The sequence below is a fragment of the Sus scrofa genome, chromosome 17, assembly GCF_000003025.6.
Source record: "Sus scrofa isolate TJ Tabasco breed Duroc chromosome 17, Sscrofa11.1, whole genome shotgun sequence".
NCBI lineage: Eukaryota > Metazoa > Chordata > Mammalia > Artiodactyla > Suidae > Sus > Sus scrofa.
The window spans coordinates 58860225-58873607 of record NC_010459.5 but is presented as its reverse complement, the minus strand read 5'-3'; the positions used below and the strand labels follow the sequence as shown (position 1 = coordinate 58873607).

At 56.2% G+C, this 13383-nt stretch overlaps 1 protein-coding gene across 9 annotated transcripts in view; it reads right to left on the bottom strand.

Annotated features, from left to right (window-relative positions):
* STX16 (syntaxin 16) overlaps positions 212-13383 on the bottom strand; it is a 33415-nt gene continuing 20243 nt past the window's right edge. For 4 of the 9 annotated variants that reach the window (XM_005673053.3, XM_005673054.3, XM_013985506.2 and 1 more), the window contains 2 exons: positions 12742-12822; positions 7829-10594 (listed from right to left, as the gene is read on the bottom strand). In XM_005673053.3, the coding sequence (XP_005673110.1) occupies positions 10490-10594; positions 12742-12822 (186 nt within the window). In that variant the 3' untranslated portion in view covers positions 7829-10489. Of the gene's footprint in view, positions 448-1454; positions 2195-4973; positions 5266-7828; positions 10595-12741; positions 12823-13383 lie in introns of those variants that run through there. The other 5 variants (XM_005673055.3, XM_021077208.1, XR_002339824.1 and 2 more) reach the window with 4 other exon arrangements.

Genomic DNA, 13383 nt, shown 5'->3' with positions numbered 1-13383 from the left:
GAGAAGCAGATACTCCCGATTCTGGTTTTAAGCCACCCCTGAATCGAAGAAATCCAAACTCAACAGAACGCTAAGGAATTATCCCCCTTCGCATGCCTGCCAGTTTCCTCAAGAGGCCGCTGGTGACAGATACAACTCACATCCCAGGAACGCACGCTCCCCTTTTCATGGCAGACTTTGCAGCCCTCGACACAAATAAGACAGGTCCCGCTTTGTTTAGATGCATTTTTATGACGGTATTAATCCACCACTGAGTAGATATTTCACTGTCCATGAAAAAGTCACCTCAATTGAACTTCCTTTAAAAAAGTGAAAATTTAAAACAACTTACCAGCTCTTTAATGCAACCCAAGAAGTAACTGATGTTTTTGAGGACTTGAAAGGCATTCCAAACTCGGCTGGGTCTTCGGACTTGGTTTAGGAGTTGAGGACAAGACTTAAAAAGTTCTGGAAGAAATCAGAATAAAGTTCCCAGGACGTGTTAGGAAGGTTTTCTGGGTACAAATCTCATTCTAGAAATAGAACATATTTCTCAAGTCACGCCGTGGAAGACGGCTCTCGGTGTATCAAACATGCGTGTTTGTGTGCGTCTCCGGCCAGAGCTCACCCCTGCAAAATCAGAACACAGGACTATCAGTGCTTTAGAGCTGCAGGCCGGCTCCAGCTTCGGGGTTGCAACGGGGCGTGCGTGTTTGCACGTGGGGTAAAGAACAAACAGGGCAGTAACCCCAAGCAAGCCTGAGTTTGGATGAGATGCTTGAGCAGGGCCTCGGGGGCAGGTGTGCCAGCCAGTGTGATTCCTGACAAAGTGAACCACTGCCACGAGTACGGATGGGCCCGGGCCATTCTGGAACCGCCAGAGCTCCCGAACAGGGTGCGGGAGACGTACGCTCAGGGGCTCTGGACGCCAGTGGACAGGCCTCATCAGGGCCAACGCGAGATAAAGGCAGGGCTCCTTCCTGGCTGACAGTGACCTGTCGCTTCCCGTGCCCAGAGGAAGTGGAGGAAGAGGGCCCGGCCCCCATGACCCCCGTCCATGGAGCAGCTGGCCTCGAAAGGAGCCCCCGCCCCAGGAAGACAGCGGGGCCGGGGGGTGGGGGGGAGACAGGTGCACGACCTCCCTCCCTGAAGGCTGCCTGGGTCCAGCTCGTCTCGTCCTCCGTCACTACACGGGATGTCGGGGAACCCCTCGCCCCCGACCCGGTGAGGTTTTCGTCAGCAATGCGTTAGGCAGCAGCTCAGAAGATCTGCACGAGACATTCCCCCAAAGGATGGGAAATTAACTAATCGCCATAAAAATCACATTTCCCTAAACACGCTGCAAAATGCACGAACCTACGGAAAAGTTGAAAAACCAGGGCAAAGAGCCCTCGTCTGCCCTTCGCCTAGGTTCATACGTGGGGTATGTGTGCCTATGTCGGTGCATTCGTGGGTTTTTTCCTGCATACACGTACCCTGAATGCCCTTGTGGGCGTCTCTCAGGAACAGCAGCACCAGCCCACGTGATGGCAACGGCCACAGAAATTTAACGTCGAAGCCATTCTATCATCTCATCTGCGGTCCGCATGGAAATTTCTTTAATTGTCCCCATCATGGCCTTCACGGCCTTTTCTTTTTAAATCCAGACTCCAAATGGGATCAGACGTGCTGCTGTGGCTGTCAAGTTTCTTTGGCCTCCTTTAAGCCAGAACAATCCCTGCCCTTGTCTTTCCTGACAGGAACATGTCTCACAGAAGGGCCGACCGTCTGGATCCGTCTGCAAGCGTTTCCTTAGGATTAGATGCGGGTTAACCGTTACTGGCAAGGACACCCCTGCTGACCCGCCGCGCCGCACCGGGAGTCACCTGACCTGGGTGTCTCCGGTGCTGGCCCAGGCTTGGTGACTTGGCTGAAGTGGGGTCGGCCAGCTCGCCTCATGGTCAGGATGCACTTCCCCCCTCCAACTTAACAGAACTGAAGTCGGTTTCCTCCGTAGGATGCGTGGAGTGACACGCGGAGCCCACTAGAATGTTCTGTTTCCTGACCACCTCTCCCCCCACGGCTTTCAAATCCAATAAGCCTCTCTGCCGGAAGCCAGCCCGCTAGTCTCCCGTCACCTGCTCCCGTCTGTGCTCGCTGCCTGCTACTGCGGAGGCGAGACGACCAGGACGTGTCAGGTGTGGGCTCCACGGCACAAAGGAAAATGCAGCGTCTCCTTTTCAAAAAAAGATAAAGACAACGAAAACGAATTTCAAGGTGCTGACAGCAGAGCCCTGAGCCCAAAGCAGGTGTGTGTGACTGCCGCGGCTGCGGGCCCGGGGGTCGGCCTGGTCCCCTCACGCACGTACCTGCATCTTTCCGGACCGCGGTTCCACGAGCCCCGTCAGGCGGGCTCCTGGGTCTTGGGCACGTGCTGCCCTGCGAGTCCTCCTGCCCTCTCTGGCCCCCAGGCTCCCTGGGTTCCTGCCTCGCCCCTCGTGCCGCATCAGCCATGTTCCCAAGGAGCCCTGATTCCCCCCCGTCACGGGAACAGTTGTGAAGATGCCCAGGACGGCACAGCGAGTGTGCGCCGGGCTCCCCGGGCATCGTCACTCCTGCTCCTCTTAAAGGACAGAAGCAGGGGCTGTTTCAGAGGGACCCTCCGCTGTTCTTTGCGGCGGCTCTCGGCAAAGAGCCTTCACCCCTGACAGCAAAGCTACGCGGCCGGTTCAGACCCTTCCTTCTCCCTTCCTCCCTCCTTGTTCCGAGAACGGCGCCCACTGGGATCCTCAAATTCGACTTGCCTTTGGTGGGAGGTGCAACCAAGCCCACATCGTGGTAGAAGGTTGCTCTTGGCCCCTGAGAGCAGAGAGCTCAGATTTTACTGCTCGGCTAAGGAGAGGAAGGTGCCAGCGTCCGGGTTCGTGAAGTTTTCTCCCGAAAATATCTTATCTAAGGTTTTCCCAGAGCCCAGAGCACAGGGCCTCACTCCTGATCGGCACCCGGAATTCCTTTCAGGACTTGCTGTAGGTACAACTGGATGGTGGGCAGCTCTTGGTTTTCCAGCTGTTTCCTCCCTCCCTCCCTCCCTTTTCTTTCTTTCTCTTTCCACTTGCATTTTTTGAATATGTAAATCATTTCTGCAGTTCAAGAGATGCAGCTGTAAAAGGGACTGTGCAGAGAAATCTCCGGTCCCTACCACCCCTTGCCACGTTCTCCCCCAGGAACCGTTTTTATTGCTGTTTCGTTTATCTTTCCTAGTTCTCTCTGAAAATAAAAAACAAGATTATATATATTCACGGGTGTTCCACAAAGGAGAGCATATGGCACCTCATCTTCTGCTCTTTGCCTTAAAAGCACATTTATGTGAGTAATCTGATCTAAAGCCCTGGGTTTTTACCTTCCGCTATCAGCAGGATGAGAGAATGTATTGATAAAAATGTGCTAGTGGAAGCAGCACTTATTAACAACGAACAGGTCCTTCTACCATCAGTTCTTAGGGCTTGTGGTTAAATTGGGGGCCGGAGGGTCTGAATCAGCTGCTCTTGGAGCTCTCTGGCCAGGTCAGCAGCCTAAATTATGCTCCCAGGAAGGGCCTGGTGTCAGATAGTAATAAGCCACCTGACTCAGGAACCAAGTGTCTCCTCACGCCTCCGCACCAGCAAGACCCTGTTTGGAGTTGCTGAGGTTTCCAAAGGGCACGCCGAAGACCTAGAGGCTGGGGAGTGGGGGCTCGGCTGCAGGAAGAGGGAAATCATTAACCGAGCCAACGAGGTCCCACCGTCCTTGAGGCAAACTCGGCGTAAGGAAGTGCAGATGGACAGGAAGGCAGAGGAGGGGGTCCCTGTTTATTCTGATCAAGAAGCCATTTCTTTTGGAAAACCTGGGCTTACAGGACCCTTCCGCATAGCCCGCGTCTCTGGTGCCTTGAAAATGACTCAGACTTCAATAACCTGAGTCACATTTTGTTTTTCTGCCCCAGGAACACTCTGGTATCTATGGGCAGTAGCTAAATGTGGATCTCTTAAAAAGTAAAAAAGAATCTGAAATCTGTGGCTGAGGACTTGGGCAAGCTGGGCAGGATGATGCAAAGGGTGGGGGAGGGAAGACTCTTCGGAAACGGATGGGTATTTTTCAGGCCTGTGAGAAGGACATTCAGAATTTTTTCCTCACTGAATCTGGAAGGTTCCACGTTCTGGGCTTGTTCCAAGCCACGGGTGGGAAGGGCGAAAATGGAGTCGTCTCAAAATGCAGGTGAAAATGCCAGGTTTGAAATAAGATCATGTACCCCTGTCCTGTGATTTACAGACCCTGAGTGACGTTCTAAGGCAGAGAGAGGGAAAAGCATTCCGGTCAGGTCTCCTAACATCCTCGTAAACTCAGTCATACCCCAACACTGCCTATGAGAACCCTGAGAAGACACTTCGAGGTCTTCTTCCTGACACGGGGAACGCAGAGCAAACATGCACCGTCAGGGTCTCTCTTCTAAAGCACGGTTTACATGGGACGCTGGGAATTCCGCAGGACGTGAAGCTTCAGAGTGCACACACCAAGAATGCCCCCTGGTCCTTTTTTCTTGCTTTCAATGAGAGGCTCCTTCCCAGCTCCTAATTCTCTTGGGGCCCTGACGCGGGAGTGGGGAGGTGGGCCGAGAACAGTGCCCGGCGTGGGGGCTGCGGCGATCCGAGGAGGCGGGAGAGGGGGACCCGGAACGGCAGCCAGCGCTGGGCTTTAGCAGGTCAGGGTTCACGATCTGCCGGGTGTCTGCGGCCTCACCAGGGCCTCTCGCCTGGCACTGTTGTGCAAAAACACACCACCATGCATGCCTCCGTGAGGCACAATGCAGGCGCTGAAGTTCTGTGTAAATTTAATTATTAGCATGAACTGAAGGTACGGTCACCGTTTAACTCAGCCGACCTTTTAAATGGATAACCAACCTGGAGGCTTAATTGGATTTACAAAAATCAATTTCTAGCCACTGCACAGCGTGGAAATGAAGCACTACGTTCTCAGGCGACTGTAAAAGCCGTTCTGCTCAAGACTTGTTTTTATTATTTACAACGGTTAGCACGACGGGCTCCATCGTGGGGAGCGCTTTAGGTACACACACACCTTCTACACAAACAGCCGCACGCGCACACGCACGCGCGCCCCCAGGCAGGACACAGACGTGGCATCGCCGTCCTCTCCTCGGCCGTCTCAGTCACCAGCCGCCAAACTGCTTCACACCAATTACACCAAAAACTGAGCTGGGAATGATGACATACCACCACTTGCAAATCTCTCTTCGCCTCGGTCAGCTCTAGTCTTTGTAAGAAGGGGAGGAAGAAAAAAAAAAAAAATCCTTGAGGAAGGTTTTACCAAATCACATCCTGACCATTCAATCTTTCTCAAAGAAGGTCATTTCATTTGATGGAACGAAATGAACAATGCAAGCAACAGTAGGGGTCTGGAAACTGGGAAGTCACCCAGTTGTGTGCCCCTGGCCAGCCCTCTCTGTGTCCCCATCTGGGAAAGGGGAAGGCGGGAGGGCTCGGAGGGAGAGAGTCCATTTCCCAGACAGCTGGTGAAAACGGACGTCTCGTCGTGCGTCCTGAGTCAGAACATCGAGTTCAAAAAAAAAGCCAACCAAAAAAACATTTGAGTCCCTCAGCACTTCCTCCGAGACGGAGACCAAATGATGCAAACCCGAGCCCTCTGTGGCTCCGTCGTAACAGTGATCAGATAAGAGAAACAGTGATTGCTAATGGTGGAATTTGGACAGTTAGCGGAAAGCCGTTTTGGAATAACAGCTGACAAACAGAAATCGCTAAGCCCGGTGGTCCTTTGCACTAGGCCCAATTTAAAGTGCACTGTGTGGAAGGGAGCCGCGCTTAAATGGCCCACGTCAGCGCTGGACCGGAGGCCCACACAATTGTCCCCCAGCATCAGGACGGTCCAGAGAGCTCACTTGGACAACTGGACAAATGATTATTGTCTTCTGCCTCAACTGACCAGATAATCGTGCATAAGTGTCTGCCATCTGATGCTGTGGGCTGTCCCTCTGTGCTGTGAGGAGACCCAGCCGCCCACTGGCCGAGGGGCAGCGGGGACGAGGCGCACACAGCCCACGGCTGACAGCCACCGTCCAACGCCAAGGCCGGAACCGGAGGCTCCGGACGCCCACCCAGCACCCTCGTGGGTCCCGATACCCACCATCTGAAGGGGGCTGTGTTCCCCCAACTTAAAAACAAAACTAGACAAAAACATCAGGCCACAAGGTCAGAGGAAATCAGGCCTTGTTGTTAAAGGGTCACACGCAGGGGTGGACAGTTTAGGCCGCGTGTCCACGTGCGCAGGGCTGGGCTCCCAGACGGAGCCAACACCAGATGGGCCACATCCACCTCTCTAAGTCCTTGAAGAAGAGCAAACTGGGGACAACGCCTCGAGGCATTCGACCCGGCCAAGTGCAGGCCCATCTGCCTCACCCGCTACCCATCGCCGTTGCTGTGGAGACAGCCTCTGGACCAGAGTAAGGAGTCCCAGGGACCAGAATTCGGCCAGCACGGAGGGGACACGCCACCTAACAACCCGGGGAACACACCAGGCTCAGCCAGCAAGTCATTCTGCTGTGCCTGACCCGTCACGATGGACAGACCGGAAGAATTCCAGGGGCTCAAACCTGGGGTCAGGATCAGACGTCTCAGGCGAGGGTCACTCATCTAGCAGGGCTGACCCCATGCAGCCTGTCCCCCTGCGGCCCACGTGGACCCTCGGACGGACCCACCCAGCGCTCCACACGCCACACTGCCTGCCTCCGGGCCGGTCACACCTCAGGGCCGGCTCCCAGGCAGCTCTCCGACCGGCAGGCATGGCCGGTCCCTGTGTCTACACACGCTCGGTGCCATTTCAAGAGAGGGCCACTGCGGACACGGGCGGGAACGTGACGGGCTGCCACTCGGGCGCACACCCAGTGCCCACGTGAGCTGCCTCGCCTGCCCCAGCCCCGTGGGGGTGGAGGACTTCTTCCGTGTCTACCTTCTGAAGGGGGAGTGATTCGGGGACGCAGCCAACAGCCGGCAAGCACGCGGGGACTGCGGGTCCAGCCAAACGCTCGGTCGGCGCACGGGAAGGAGGGCTGCTTCTTCTGCGGGGTTCCCGGGCACCCAGGACAGCGAGCTGCCGGGGCCGACGTGGCCCTGGAGGACCAAAGGCCCGGCTGGCCACACAGGGGCTGCCTGGGAAGTCACCCCGCTTTCCCGCGGGTGGACTCGGTGGTTAACTGAACAGACGGCCTGAGGGCGTGTGAGAGGGACAGTTAGCGCCGAGTTAACAAGGGGCCATCCCAGCGCCTGAGCAGCCCAGACGGGGACACACGCGGTCAAGGGGACGTGGAGGCCTGGCTTCGAGATCAACCGGCAAAACCCTGTCCCCGAAAGTTTCAAGTTAATAGGACAGGAAACGTGCAAAGCCCTCTAGAAAGTCCAATCTCTGGGAGCCTGTGTGTACGAGTTACCTCTCACCAAGGCACACGGACCTCGAGTTTTATTTGAAGGCCTCCGAGGCCTTGGTACATACAGAAAGCATACATTTTCTTAAGAAAAGTAATTATCTGCCCTTTCGTATGCTGGAGAGCAAATGGACGGGTCCCTTTGAAGCATCCCTTAGACAGGTGGATGGAATTTCAGAGAGTGAGTCACAGAGCAGCCACCAGCCCGGACCATCACAGAGCGGGCCGGGCGCTCCCAACGCAGACGCGGAGAAAGTGTGACGCCCTCGGTTAAAGTGCACACTAGGACGGCAGGGTCTCCGAGCTGCGCGACTGCTTTAGTGTACAAAAAACTTCCAGGAACAGTAAATGAGTTTTTAAAAAAGGACAAAAAAAGTCATCTTGGATAGAAGCGCTTCACTAATTGCTTTATTTAAGCACACAAGGAAACGTCTCATCTGACCAATTAGGTTGGAAAGGTTTTATTACCTTGAAGAAGCCATCAGCTAGGAGAAAACACCGAAAGCACTTGCGTCAAAACAAATAAATAACGCTTTCGCTCAATCAGCACAGAACGAGGTAAATCTGCTCCACGCCCATGGCGAGCCAGCACCCCACCCCCAAATTAATAAAACGAGAGACAGCAGCTTTCAGGTACAATCGCGGGAAGATCGGGAGCTTCGGAGGCCCCTCAGTCAACCCCACATCTCTCCTCTGCACCCGGGCAGCACAGCCACCTGGACGCGTTCGAGACGGCGGGCGTCCCGGCCAAGCCCGGAGCCCTGTGGCAGGTCCCCCCTGGGGGCACCTCCTGGCCGAGGGGAGAGACTGGACGGGCCTCCCCGCAGACCAGGAGTCACAGGAGGAGGGAGAACCCTCGCGGGCGCCTGGACACGCGTGGCCAAGGTCCCCCCACCCCCACCCCGCCCCCGGCCCCCTCCCCGGCTGCTGATCTTCCCCGAGTAAAGGCTCAACAGGAGGACACAGCCTTGGCGCCCAGAGTCGGGTGCTCGCGCCCCCGGGCCACGTCCCAACTTGGGACCCGCCCTTGGGACCCGTCCGAAGTGGGCCAGCGGGGCATTAGCCGGCCCTGCACGGGTTCCAGGCAGCACAGGCAGTTGCCCCGGTCCCACACGGGACCCTTAAACCATTTCTAGTCAGACTCATCATTTCCCCCAAATGAGTTGGGTAAAAAAACCCAACTCTAATCACCCTATTTATGGAAAATAAATGCAAATAAACAGCGACCCTTTCTCTCGGGCTGGTGAGAACAGTAGCCTGGTATCACCCCCGCAGACGGTCTGGGAGCGGAGGCCCTCACCTCGACAGCCCGCCCCAGGAGCAGCCCGGCTCCACCAGCCCAAGACCACTGGGACTGGGGAGCCCACGGCCACTCTCGGGACCACAGAAGCCCCACATCTCGGGGGCCACCGAGGAGGGGCTGGCCTCTTCCCCCCAACCTTCTGTCCCAGTGAGCTGCCGTCAGGGACGCCAGGGCGCCCTTAGAGTGTCCTACGGCCAGCAACTGCCTGGCATCGTAACCCACTTGGAAGGGAAGGCTGGGCGGGGATCTGGGCTTTAAGTCCACGGTCTGTTTGGACAGCTCTGGACTGGAGCTTAAATTTCTGGAAGTAGCTCCAAAGTCAATTCCAGAGAGTCATTGTATGGGACTTGCCCAAATAAAATGTAGCACAGGTGACGAGGTCGTGCTTTTTAAAAACATTTTAAGAGCCATCCAAAATGACCCAAAGAATCATCAACAGTATCCCGGAGTCTCAGGACCAAGGAGAAGGTGAAGGGCTTCAGGTCCCAGCTGGCCTCACCTTCCCGGGCGGCTCCACAGGCCCAGGAATACATTCGAGCACCGCACGGAGGGCAGCGCCGCACGGAGGGCAGGTGAGGACACAGCAACGTCCCCTGTGACGACCTGCTCCACACTTACACCACCGAGGGCGGTTCTGAGCCACAGTTTCACAGCCTGCAGGCACATGCCTGCGATCCGGGGACGCTCCGTGGCAGTGGAGGGGTCGATAAATCAAACCACCGGTGGAATATTTTACTCTGAAATGGAGTGATGTTGGGTTAATAATTTGAGATGCACTAATCCTAAACGGGCTGACCCGTTTCCAATGGCCTCTGTGTAAATTCACAGCTCATTAGCCGGAGGCTGGTTTGCACAGGTCATTATGTGGTTACTGTCTGAGTAACGGACTGCGCCGCGACGGCTGCAGACGGGCACAGGGACAGGCCGGCTGACGCCGGTGACTTTCGCCCCACGGCCAAGCTTCCTTTCAATGGGGGCCTATTTAAAATCACCAACTCTGGAATTTCGGTGGTTTTGCTTAGTAACGCCTTTTGTTGACAGCGGGAAAGGGAGCGCACGAGTGTGAGACGAGGACGAGGACGACTCCAGTTACAATTAATTCAAACTTAGGAAGCTGTTTCAACTGGCCCATCTAAACGCGTTAATTAACATCAATGATGGCTTCTTATTCTTCACACTTTGTTACTCTGATCATTAACAGTGATGGAAAAGCTAGATTAAGCTAATGGGGAACGGATTATAAATCCTTAAAGGACTTCTCAGTTTGTTTTCAACTGGAAAATAGATAGAGAAAGATGGAGAGGCATTTTTGCCTCTACTCATACATTTTTGGTACCAAACTTCTTAAAAACCAGATGGTTTAAAAAAAATTTTTCCAAAAATTATCTTAACATGCTGCTCAGACATGACTGCTAAAAAAGTAGCATGTACACATATAATATTGAACAGCTTGAGGAGCGCCTGTAAACGTTACACTCGTTTTCTCTTTCTTAAAAGAAAAAAAAAGAAAAGCAATTATAACCAAAGAGAGAACTCATCTCTATCCCGCAGCAGGTCCCAGGTCCTGAGAGTCTTGCCACTGAAGGAGGAACAGCGGCCCTCCCCGCCGCAGCACCCCTGGCCTGGGCCGAGTCTGGAACCGCTCCGGCCGCCCGGGCCGGCCACACCTGTGCAGGAGCCGCGGGCGCCGAGCCCCGCGCACCCAGATCCACACGCCGCACCCACGGACCCGACGCTGCTCAGTGAGACTTCACGCCGACGAGGACAACGATGAGGACAATGACGATGACAAGTAATATTAAAATCACAAGCATCTTCCGATTCTTCTTCTGATACTGCTCTGCCTACAGAAAGAGGAGGGAAAAAGGCTGTCATTCTCCCCAGAATTCGAAATCAAGTCTCGCTGTCTCCAGTCCTGGGCTGCCGGCGGCACCCGCACACCTGGCGCCTCTGGTCCAGGCTCCAGCACCACACTCCCTTCCATCAACTCCAGCGAGTTCCACCAGCCTGAGTCCCACCAACCCGGAGCTCCCTATTGACCCGGGGGTCATGAAAGCCTACACGGTGGACCCGCTACCACACGGAGGCGGGCGGGCGGGCGACGCCGCCGGCTCTGCTCGGGTCCGAGTGGACTGCTTCTCCTGGCTTCTGCCGGCACTGCCTGCAACCATCCGCTCTTCCAACCGAACCTCCTGCTTCCCGACGCAGTTCTCAGGGCGAAGGCACAGCGTCCCCACCAAGAACGCAAATGGCCGGCTAAGGTCACCCCAGCCGCAGGGAGGGCCCCAGGGCCCCAGAGAAGCTTGTTTTCCACCTCCTTAGAGCTCAGAAACAAGGCAAAATGCACCCTTTGAAACAGAAGCGGGAAAGTCGGCCCCGGGGTGTCAAGTGCAGAAAGAACCCTCCTGAGACACGTTCTCCTGTGCCTCTGGGACACGCGGTCGTGTGACGCACACAGCAGGGACAGCAGGGCCACGAGGGCGTCCTGCCCGCGATGGGGAGGCCGCGTCCCGCCCTGGCACGGTGCTGCTGCCTGGCAGGGAGGGCAAAGGCACAGAGGAGACAGCCTGATGGGAAGCCCTGCTCTAAGCACCCAACCTCTCCCGCCCTCCTGCCACGCCACCTGCGCGGGCCTGCCCACCTCCCAGCAGCCACGTGGCCACGGGAGCAAACAGCAGGACGCATGGTCCACCTGTCTGGGGGGCCCGGCCAGTGTGAAGCAATAGCTTCACCCCGACACGAGCTGTCTGCTGAGGAACCGAGAGCAAGGGCCCTGGGAGGGGGCAGTGCCCACAGCCCCCGGCGCCTGAAAACGACCACGGCTCACACAGCAGGGCCGCAAACACGATCGTCAGCTCCCACAGGACTGGGGCTCCGCCGTGGAGGAGGCTTCTCCCTTGCCCGTGTCCTACCACAAAATGTGTCTCCCACGCTTTTATTTAAGCAACTTCAAAAACCAATGCATAATGCAACAGCATCTGAAAATCCAGGTATTACAGAGCGAGAAACGCAAGTCAGCCCTCACTCTTGTAACACACAAGGCTTAGCAACCAAACGAACCCGATGCTTCAAAAGCCCTGTGCTCGTAGGAGGCAGGCCTCTGCTCTCTCAGGACCTGCTGCAGCCTCGCGCTGCCCGGCACATGCTGCGACGAGCACGTGGAAGAGGCGGTGGGGCTTCCGGTCTGGCCCGCGTGAGGCCTGGGGCGACCGTCACTACGGCCATCTCTGCCCCGGGGGGCGGCCGGTTGCAGAGAAAGGACAGAGGCGCACACTCGTGAAGCAGGAGAACGACCATCGCACGTGGCTAGAAACACCGGCAGGCCTCAAAGACACGAGGAAGTGGACAGGACGTATTTTACGTGTGAAGCACTCGTTCCTTCTAAAGGAAGCACACACCGAAGTACCCGAGAGCCGCCCAGCAGCGCACCATTATTTTGAACCAATACCCTGAGCCGCATTCCTGAAGGAGCCACCGGATTAGCAAAGACCCAGCACGACTGCTCTCACTGCCACGGACCACGCTGTCCTCAAGGGAGCGCACGGGCACGTACCGGGCAGCTAAAAGGCAGCGGGAGAGTCTCATCTTCCCCAGCAGCACTTCATCAGAGAACAGCCCCGACAAGACAGGCAGATGGAATGCCCCCCCGTATGTTAACGCAGTCCATTCCCCGACACCAGACCACCCGAGGAATAAAACCATTTCTAAAAGGAGAAAAGCCCAGTTCCTTCAGATGTGCTGTCACGGAGGGGCGTGCTCGGCAATTTCAAAGCTCAGTGGCAGGTGCACCCGGGCTCACTAACTGCAGGACAGCGGCGCGGCCCCGGGGTCGGGGTCGGCCCTGACGGCGGGGCCGCCGGGCGCTCCTCCGCCCTATCTTGCCCGCTGACGCCAGGCCAGAGGCTGAGGCTGTTTTGACGGCCGAGGCGCCTCTTATGACTGCTTGGGGTCTGGTAAGAATTGCTCCCGTTCTCAGCCCCTGCGAGATTACCTTGTGAAGCTGCTTCAGGCCGTCCTCCGTCTTCATACAGGCCTGTTCAACACTGTAGTCGATCCTATCGAGGACGGTGCCCTGAGTGACAAACGACACAGGTGATGCACAGCCACCCCGGGGACGGAACGTCCACAATGAGGTGCAGGGGGAACGGCTCCGACTAGGAACCGGAGGTTGGGGTTCCATCCCTGGCCTCGCTCCGTGGGTTAAGGATCCGGCGTTGCCGTGACCTGTGGTGCAGGCCGGCATGCGTAGCTCCCATTAGACCCCTGGCCTGGGAACCTCCACGTGTCTCAGGTGTGGCCCTAAAAAGCAACAAAAAGAGAGATGCAAACTGCAGACATCATTATCCACAGGATTATGTTTTACCGAACTGTGCTGTAAAGACACACACCGAGAGCTCTGGAACCCACCACCAAGCGGTGTCGGGCCCTCGGGCAGAGAGCTGTGTCAGCCCATGAGAAGGGAACACTGCCAAGTGGCGGTTCCTTTCGGATTTAGCCGCTGCAGCACAGGCCATACTCTGACTCGGTGGGGCTTTAAAAAATACATGGTTCGGGAGTTCCCGTCGTGGCGCAGTGGTTAACGAATCCGACTAGGAACCATGAGGTTGCAGGTTCGGTCCCTGCCCTTGCTCAG